The sequence below is a fragment of the Scomber scombrus genome, unplaced genomic scaffold (genome assembly GCF_963691925.1).
Source record: "Scomber scombrus unplaced genomic scaffold, fScoSco1.1 SCAFFOLD_114, whole genome shotgun sequence".
Classification (NCBI taxonomy): Eukaryota; Metazoa; Chordata; class Actinopteri; order Scombriformes; family Scombridae; genus Scomber; species Scomber scombrus.
Genome location: NW_026910688.1, coordinates 88,691 through 98,957, shown reverse-complemented (window position 1 = coordinate 98,957; position 10,267 = coordinate 88,691). Strand labels below are relative to the sequence as shown.

At 39.6% G+C, this 10,267-nt stretch overlaps 1 protein-coding gene across 5 annotated transcripts in view; it reads right to left on the bottom strand.

The window, feature by feature from the left end:
• Positions 1-1,568: 1,568 nt before the first annotated feature.
• gripap1 (GRIP1 associated protein 1) overlaps positions 1,569-10,267 on the bottom strand; it is a gene marked incomplete at its 3' end in the record, with an annotated part of 37,802 nt that continues 29,103 nt past the window's right edge. For all 5 annotated transcript variants that reach the window (XM_062415324.1, XM_062415325.1, XM_062415328.1 and 2 more), the window contains 4 exon segments: positions 1,569-1,668; positions 1,976-2,032; positions 2,939-3,034; positions 9,076-9,153. In XM_062415324.1, coding sequence (XP_062271308.1) covers positions 1,569-1,668; positions 1,976-2,032; positions 2,939-3,034; positions 9,076-9,153 — 331 coding nt within the window.

Genomic DNA, 10,267 nt, shown 5'->3' with positions numbered 1-10,267 from the left:
TCTAAGTTCAGCTGTTAGGGTAAATGTTCCCTCCATCTATCCATCCTTCCTTCCTTCCTTCCTTCCTTCCTTCCTTCCTTCCTTCCTAAGATCTAAGCTCAGCTGTTAAGGTAAGTGTTCCCTCCATCTATCCTTCCTTCCTTCCTTCCTAAGATCTAAGTTCAGCTGTTAGGGTAAATGTTCCCTCCATCTATCCTTCCTTCCTTCCTTCCTTCCTTCCTTCCTTCCATCCTGTTTTTCATGGATACTGACATGATTTATAAGGGAGATCATTTATGATAAAGCAACATTTATCTCTTATTTGAAAATGTATTCATTAGTTCATGATAGATGTTGGAATATAAAACAAAGATATTTGATTAAAAAAGTCCAAAAGTCTGACATCACACTGAACCCAACACAGAGTAAACTAAACTCTGAGCATTGAATCAGACTCTCAGCACTTCTTCAGCTCTGCAGGTTGTTGCTGTTTTTTGCTTTTTTGTTTTTTTTTGGTAAAAAGAAGTAATGTTCCCATTTTTGTTCTGCTGCTGCACAAAATCAATTTTCCATTAATCAAAAGGCCGGAGAGGTCCGATGGGTCGGCTCACACATGAACAACAACAGCTCAACACTATAATCAACAGTTAAGAGCTGAAGAACATTTCTTTACTTTACATTTCTAATAAAAAAAACAACTTTTATAATTTGCTTCCAACAGTTTTTCCTTCATTGCGCCTCTAGTGGCCGTTAGAGGAACTGCAGCGTCGTGTAATGATTCCTCCTGTTCATACTGACCATCAGAACATCCTTCATCATGTTTACTGTGGAAGTGATGGAGGACTAAACCCAAAGTCCTCCTTCTGAGGAAACATGGATTTAAAAGTTGATCTGAAGCTAATAAGAAGGGTAAATGTTAAACACTAAGAGGGAATTTACTGCTAAAAAGACAGTAAACAACAGATATCATTGATATAATAACTCAGACTGATGAAGCTCAATAGAAGCTGATCATCTACTTTATAATGACTGTGTGGACACACTGTGGATTTAGTCTCCATCACTTCCACTGAAAGCACATTAGAAGGAGAATCTTTTAATAGTCAGTATGAACAGGAGGAATGATTACAGAGAGGGAAACCTGACTGCTGCTTTAACACACACTGGGAACTGGTCCTCTAATGGGAGGGTGTGTAGGTCTACTGGTTTAATGAGTTAACCAGTTTAAAGGGACAGTTCACTGGTTTAAAGGTTCTGGGGCTGCACTTGTTGTTTGAGGTGAGATGTTGAAACACAAACCTTTGGAAATGGTCACAGTTACTTTCAAACTGCTTTTTGTGTGTGTGTGTGTCTGTGTGTGTCTGTGTGTGTGTGTGATTCTGTCTCTCTGTGTGTGTGTGTGTGTGCTTCTGTCTGTGTTTCTGTCTCTGTGTGTGTGTGTGTGTGTCTGTGTGTGTGTGCGTGCGTGTATTTGTGTGTGTCTGTGTGTGTGTGTGTGTGTGTGTGTCTGTGTGTGTGTGTGCTTCTGTCTCTCTGTGTGTGTGTGTGTGTGTGTGTGTGTGTGTGTGTGTGTGTGTGTGTGTGTGTACCTGTCCTGGTCTTGCTGTTGGTCAGGATCTCCTGGAGTCTCTCCTGCAGTTTGTCTGCTCGCTTCCTCTCCAGCTGCAGCTGCCGCTTCAAGTCCTTCAACTACACACACAGAGAGACACACACACACACACACAGACAGAAACACACACACAGAGACAGAAACACACACACACACAGAGACAGAAACACACACAGTGAGGGATTTACGTTCTAATTATTATTTTCCATGCATGACTACTCTTAAATTACTCTGCTAAACATATTCTCTCTCTCTCTCTCTCTCTCTCTCTCTCTCTCTCTCTCTCTCTCTCTCTCTCTCCCTCTCTCCCTCTCTCTCTCTCTCTCTCTCTCTCTCTCTCTCTCTCTCTCTCTCTCTCTCTCTCTCTCTCTCTCTCTCTCTCCTCACCGCAGCGCTTCCTTTCTTCTCTAGGATCCTCTGTCCGTCCACAGTGTCTTTTATTTCCTGCAGAGACACAAAACAAAACAAACAGTTAAACATCTGTGAACATTATTTCACTTTAATGCTGAAACAGCTTCTTAAATCACATATTTTATAACTGCTCAGATAATCATGTTGATGTGCAGTCGAGGATTTAAAAGTATATTTATATCTATACATCTCTCTGGAAAAGTTCAATGTTCTTGGGATTTCAAAATAAAAGTTCAATGTTACTGGAATTTCAAAATAAAAGATTAATGTTACTGGGATTTCAAAATAAAAGTTCAATGTTCTTGGGATTTCAAAATAAAAGTTCAATGTTCTTGGGATTTCAAAATAAAAGTTCAATGTTACTGGGATTTCAAAATAAAAGATTAATGTTCTTGGGATTTCAAAATAAAAGTTCAATGTTCCTGGGATTTCAAATTAAAAGGTTGGTAGTGGGAGGTACTTGTAGTTACTGGGAGGTACTGGGAGGAAGTGGGAGGTGCTGGGAGGAAGTGGGAGGTGCTGGGGGGTACTTGAAGGTACTGGGAGGTAGTAGGAGGTACTGGGAGGAACGGGATGTACTGGGAGGAAGTGGGAGGGACTGGGAGGTACTGGGAGGTAGTAGGAGGTACTGGAGGAAATGGGAGGAAATGGGAGGTACTGGGAGGAAGTGGGAGGGACTGGGAGGTAGTGGGAGGTACTGGGAGGTACTGGGAGGTACTGGGAGGAAATGGGAGGTACTGGGAGATACTGGGAGGAAATGGGAGGTACTGGGAGGTACTGGGAGGAAGTGGGAGATACTGGGAGGAAGTGGGAGGTACTGGGATGTAGTGGGAGATACTGGGAGGAAGTGGGAGATACTGGGAGGAAGTGGGAGGTACTGGGAGGAAATGTGAGGTACTGGGAGGTACTGGGAGCTTTGGTTTTTGTGCAGTTTTTTACCTGTTTGAGTTTAGCGATGGTGCTGTCATGTTCATCCCTCTGTTTCTCCACCTCCACCATCTGCTGCTTCACTCCCTCCATCTCTGACTGCTTCTCCTGCAGGAAGCACACAGGTGAGGAGACACAGGTGAGGAGACACAGGTGAGGAGACACAGGTGAGGAGACACAGGTGAGGAGACACAGGTGAGGAGACACAGAAGGAGGAGACACAGGTGAGGAGACACAGGTGAGGAGACACAGACAGAGGAGACACAGGTGAGGAGACACAGGTGAGGAGACACAGACAGAGGAGACACAGACAGAGGAGACACAGGTGAGGAGACACAGGTGAGGAGACACAGATGAGGAGACACAGGTGAGGAGACACAGGTGAGGAGACACAGGTGAGGAGACACAGACAGAGGAGACACAGGTGAGGAGACACAGGTGAGGAGACACAGACAGAGGAAAAGTCACACTTCTGTTTCATCTGCTGGGAGAAAAAGTTAAAAGCACCTTCAGAGACTCCCTCCTCTGTCTCTTAATCCATCTGACTGAGGGATTAATTTAGCAAACCTTCATTTAATTTCCTCTCTAATCTTCTGCTGCTAATTAATTTGAGTAAAATCTGCATTAAAGCAGCAGCAGACTGCAGCCGCCCACCTGACTGAGAGCAGAAAACATCATGTAAGTCTGGAGTAAAACAACCAAATCTGTTAAATCCCTGTAATGTCTTACACACACACACACACACACACACACACATACACACACACACACACACACACATACACACACACACACACACACACACACACACACATACACAGACACACACACACACACACACACACACACACACACACACACACACACATACACAGACACACACACACACACACACACACACACACACACACACACACACACACACATACACATACACACAGACATACACACACACACACACACACATACACACACACACACACACACACACACACACACACACACACACACACACACACACACACTCTCTATTCTTCTATGTAATAAAGTAAAGAAACGTGTTCACAGCTGGATAATGGTTAATAAACTACATCAATGCTTTTGTATGTGTTGAAAATCAGTTTTAAAGGTTCCCACATGACAGATTCAGTCTTTAATCCTCCTGTTGTCCTCGAGTCAAGGAAGGAAGGAAGAAAGGAAGGAAGGAAAGGAGTAAGGAAGGAGGAAGGAGGGAGGAAGGGAGGAAGGATAGAAGGAAGGGAGGAAGGAAATAAAGAAGGACAGGAGGAAGGAAGGAATGAGGAAGGAAGGGAGGAAAGGAAGGAGGAGGGAGGGAGGAAAAGAAGAAGGAAGTAAGAAGAGAAGGAAGGGAGGAAGGAAAGGAGGAGGGAAGGAAGCAAGTGAGGAAAGAAGGAAAGGAGGAAGGAAGGACAGGAGGAAGGAAGGGAGGAAGCAAAGGAGGAAAAGAGGAAGGAAGTAAGGAGATGAGTAAGGGAGGAAGGAAGGAAGGAAGGAACAGTCAAAACAGACGGGGTCAATTTGACCCGGGAGGACGACATGAAGGTTAAGGACACATCTCCAGCTCTATATTAATATTCTGAGTCTCTACTGGAATATCTTTGCATGATTTCCAGAGATAAAGTGCAACAGTTAGTAGTAGCTGGACTATATCATCAGTTTTTAGAGTCTTTATTTTAGTAAAAGAACCAAAACAACAATGTAAAAATACTCTGTTACAAGTAAAAGTCCTGCATGAAAAATCCGTCTTTAAAGTAGTGAAGGATGATCAGCTTCATGTAGGTTAAATAACTCATATTATATATAATAACTCGTATTACATATAATAACTCATATTATATATAATAACTCATATTATATATAATAACTCATATTATATATAATAACTCGTATTACATATAATAACTCATATTATATATAATAACTCATATTATATATAATAACTCGTATTACATATAATAACTCATATTATATATAATATGAGTTATTATATATAATAACTCATATTATATATAATATGAGTTATTATATATAATAACTCATATTATATATAATAACTCGTATTACATATAATAACTCATATTATATATAATATGAGTTATTATATATAATAACTCGTATTATATATAATAACTCGTATTATATATAATATGAGTTATTATATATAATAACTAATATTATATATAATAACTTGTATTATATATAATAACTCGTATTATATATAATAACTCGTATTATATATAATAACTAATATTATATATAATAACTCGTATTATATATAATAACTCGTATTATATATAATAACTCGTATTATATATAATAACTCGTATTATATATAATAACTCGTATTATATATAATAACTCGTATTATATATAATAACTCGTATTATATATAATAACTCGTATTATATATAATAACTCGTATTATATATAATAACTCGTATTATATATAATAACTCGTATTATATATAATAACTCGTATTATATATAATAACTCGTATTATATATAATAACTCGTATTATATATAATAACTCGTATTATATATAATAACTCGTATTATATATAATAACTCATATTATATATAATATGAGTTATTATATATAATAACTAATATTATATATAATAACTCGTATTATATATAATAACTCGTATTATATATAATATGAGTTATTATATATAATAACTAATATTATATATAATAACTTGTATTATATATAATAACTCGTATTATATATAATAACTCATATTATATATAATATGAGTTATTATATATAATAACTAATATTATATATAATAACTTGTATTATATATAATAACTCGTATTATATATAATAACTCGTATTATATATAATAACTCGTATTCTTTTACACATCTCCAGCTTCTACATTAATATTCTGAGTCTTATTTATCTTCTACTGGTCCTTTATGCAGCCGCTCAGTTCAGCCTCTGTCTGTTAACAGTTTTAGCTCCTGTCTCTTTAAGAGCCCTGGAATATATGGAAACACCTTAGCAACCAGCCTTAGCGACCAGCCTTAGCGACCAGCCTTAGCGACCAGGATTCCGGAATCAAACTCCTTATTTATCTTCTACTGGTCCTTTATGCAGCCGCTCAGTTCAGCCTCTGTCTATTAACAGGCCGTTTTAGTTCCTGTCTCTTTAAGCCCCCCCCCTCCTGATGAGCCCACTCTGCTCTGATTGGTCGGCTTCAGGATTTCACTTCTTTTTCTCCTTCTTTACTCCAAACGTTCAACTTCTCAAATCACATCCGTACATGTTGGAGCTGAATCCCATCTGAGATATGAGAGTGGAGACACCTTAGCAACGGCCTTAGCAACGGCCTTAGCAACCGCCCTAGTAACCAAGATTAAGCAACAGATGCACGTTTATGGACATGTGATGAGATGGCATAATTTCGTCGGGAAAGCAAATAAAAAAATGTAGTTTAAATATGATGTTGAAATAACCTAAAATAATAATAATAATATATGAATAATATTCTGTCACTATATGATCACTGTCTCAGAGTTAAGACTCCTTTCAAAGGTCTAATTAGAATAAATCAGATAGAGAGGAGATAATTGATGATCAGACTTTCCTCTATTTTTGCTTTTTATGTGAATCGTTGTATATTTTTCTTCTGCTTCTTCAGACTTTAAAACATGTTTTAAATGTTTAAAAACTGGTTGAACTGATTAAAACTTGACTTTGCTTCATTTTAACAGTTCACTGAAATCTGAGGAGTCACTGACATAAAAATGAGGAGAAAGAACAAACTTTTGTGTTTGAGGTCTGATTTAAAACCCTGCTGGAGTTCAGGAAGGAAACAACACCTGCCAAACACCCGACCTGCCCGCTAATTAGACCTCCTCCATCATTAATTAACTTTTCCTATTAAGTTTCCCTGTTCTGCTCTTTGTAGCAGACTGTTATCCTGCAGATAAAACACACACACACACACACACATACACACACACACACACACACACACACACACACACACACACACACACACACACACAGTAATCAGTGAAGTCTCTCTCTGAGGAAACTGTTTCTCTCCCTGAAGGATCTCAGAGGACCAGCTGACGTCAGCCTCAAGAAAAAAAACTGAAATATGAAATTAATCTTATCTGAGAATGTGCTGCACATCATCTCTGATCACTGTGTGTGTGTGTGTGTGTGTGTGTGTGTGTGTGTGTGTGTGTGTGTGTGTTACAGTCCATGATGTGTCCTCTATGTGCACAGTTAATAATTTAAAATATGTGTAATACTTCATCAGATCCCAGCAGATCTATTTTAATGTGGCATCATCTCGCTGCTGTGGAGACAATAATGCAGAGAAGAACGGAGCGAGCCACACACACACACACAGACACAGACACAGACACAGACACAGACACACACACACACACACACACACACACACACACAGAGAGAGCGGAGCAGCTGCTGCTCTGTCTGTGTGTGTCTAGGAGGCGTTCAGGTACACTGTGGAGCGTAGGACACACCGACTGTAGTTATATGTGTAAAACAGAAATTTTGACTGTTCTTTCCTTCCTTCCTTCCTCCCTCTTTCTTAAATTTTTCCTTCGTTCTTCCCCTCCTTCCCTCTTTCTTTGCTCCTTCCTCCTTCCATACTTTTTTCCTCACTTCCTTCCTTCCTTCTCTCCTTACTTCCTTCCTCTTTTCCTCCCTCTCTCCTTCCTCCTTTCCTTCCTTCCTCCCTCCTTACTTCTTTCCTTCCTTCCTTCCTCCTTTCCTTCCTCCCTCCCTCCTTACTCCTTTCCTTCCTCCCTCCCTCCCTCCCTCCTTCCTTACTCCCTTCCTTCCTCCCTCCCTCCTTCCTCGACCTGAGGACAACAGGAGGGTTAAAATGTACATTTAGTATTTTTGTTGGTTTTATATAATTTGAAATGACATTCTTTCCTTCTTTCCTTCTTTCCTTCCTCCATCCCCTTTTCTTCTCTCCTTCTTTCCTTCCCTTCTTTCATTCCTCCTTCTCTCTTTCTTTCTTCCACCCTACCTTCCCCCTCCCTTCTTTCCTCGGTCCTTATTTCCTTCCTTCCTCCCTTCCTCTTTTCCTTTCTCTCTCCCTCCCTCCTTCATTCCTTCCTTCCTCTGTCCTTCTTTCCTTTCCTCCCTTTCTTCCTCCCTCCCTCCTTTCCTTCCTCTCTTTCCTCCCTTCCTTCTTTCCTTCCTCCATCCCCTTTTCTTCTCCTTCTTTCCTCTGTCCTTCTTTCCTTCCTTCCTCCCTTCCTTTCTCTCTCCCTCCCTCCCTCCTTCATTCCTTCCTTCTTTCCTCTCCTCCCTTTCTTCCTTCCTCCCTCCCTCCTTTCCTTCCTTCTTCCTCCCTTCCTTCTTTCCTTCCTCCATCCCCTTTTCTTCTCTCCTTCTTTCCTTCCCTTCTTTCCTTCCTCCTTCTCTCTTTCTTTCCTCCCCCCTCCCTTCTTTCCTCTGTCCTTATTTCGTCCCTCCCTCCCTCCTTCATTCCTTCCTTCCTTCTATCCTTTCCTCCCTTTCTTCTCCCTCCCTCCCTCCTTTCCTTCCTTCTTCCTCCCTTCCTTCCTTGACTTGACATTTGCACCATTTTTCTTTACCAAAAGTAAGACTGAATGCTCCTGAAAATGTCAAATGGTGTAACCACAAAAGAATGATAATAGCTTATAGCTTCTTGATGTTGTTCTTTGTCGTTGATGTTTATTATTATTAAACTGAATACCTCCATCTTTAAAGCCTCCAGCTGATCATATATTAATATATTAGAGGATTATTACAGTATGTTTAGAGCTGACAGATGGAGAGAACGTCTCTCTAACAGACTGTCCTCCTCCACTCTGATCTGCTGTTAACACGATTTAACCTGTCTGCGTTACCATGGAGACCAGCACGCTTTAATTAGAAACACTTTCAATTAGAGCTGAACATGCACGCACACGCACACACACACACACACACACACACACACACACACTGCATGTATAAACAAACACCCACATGTATATTTATATTAACAAACATGCTGAAACATCTTGTTCTGTAAAACCCTGTGTGTGTGTGTGTGTGTAGGTGTGTGTGTGTGTGTGTGTGTAGGTGTGTGTGTTGTGTGTATATGTGTGTGTGTTGTGTACCTGCAGATGAAGAGTGTGTTCCTTCTGTAGCCGTTCGATCTCTTCCTGATGTTCCAGAGTCTTCTTCTCTATGTTCTCCTGTTCACACACACACACACACACACACACACACACACACACACACACGCACACACACACACACACACAATAAATAAATTAATCTGGTGATATGTAAAACTCAGAAGCAACACTCTTCACTGTATAAACTGTGATATTAAAGCCCTTAATAACAGATGATGACATCTGAACCGTCGCCATGACAACTCACAGACCATGTGATGAAGTCAAAAGCTCCAGAAAAAGCTAGTAAGTGATCTTTGAGCTGAGATTATTTAGTTAGTAGCTGACTGTTCCAAAGGTCACACGTGTGTTGTGTTCGGTCATTTAATGAATCTAATTAATTGATTAGTGTCAATATGTCATCTTTAATTTTTAATCTTGGACATTTTCATCAATTCTAACCAGATGTGAGTTCAGGTGGAAGCTGCAGGACTCGTTACTGGGAGGAAGGAAGGTCAGTAAAAGCAACATATTCAGAGTGTTAGGTTGCTCTGTGAGGCTCTGCAGGAGAATTATATTAGTTTATAAATATAAAGGAGATTAAACAACCAGTTAACTACCAGTTTAACCAGTTAACTATCAGATTAACTGTTAAATTAACCAGTTTAACTGGTAAATTAACCTGTTAAAATGTTTTAATTAATCGGTTAACTGTCTCACTAACCAGTTTAATAACAGATTGACCGGTTTGACCAGTATAACCAGTATAACCAGACTGACCAGTGTAACCAGTATAACCAGTATAACCAGACTGACCAGTATAACCAGTATAAACAGTGTAACCAGTATAAACAGTGTAACCAGTGTAACCAGGGTAACCAGACTGACCAGTATAACCAGTATAACCAGTGTAACCAGTGTAACCAGTATAACCAGTATAACCAGTGTAACCAGTGTAACCAATGTAACCAGTATAACCAGTATAACCAGTGAAACAAGTGTAACCAGTATAACCAGTATAACCAGTATAACCAGTATAACCAGTGTAACCACTATAACCAGTATAACCAGTGTAAACAGTATAACCAGTGTAACCAGTGTAACCAGTATAACCAGTATAACCAGTTTAACCAGTATAACCTGTGTAACCAGTATAACCAATGTAACCAGTATAACCAGTATAACCAGTGAA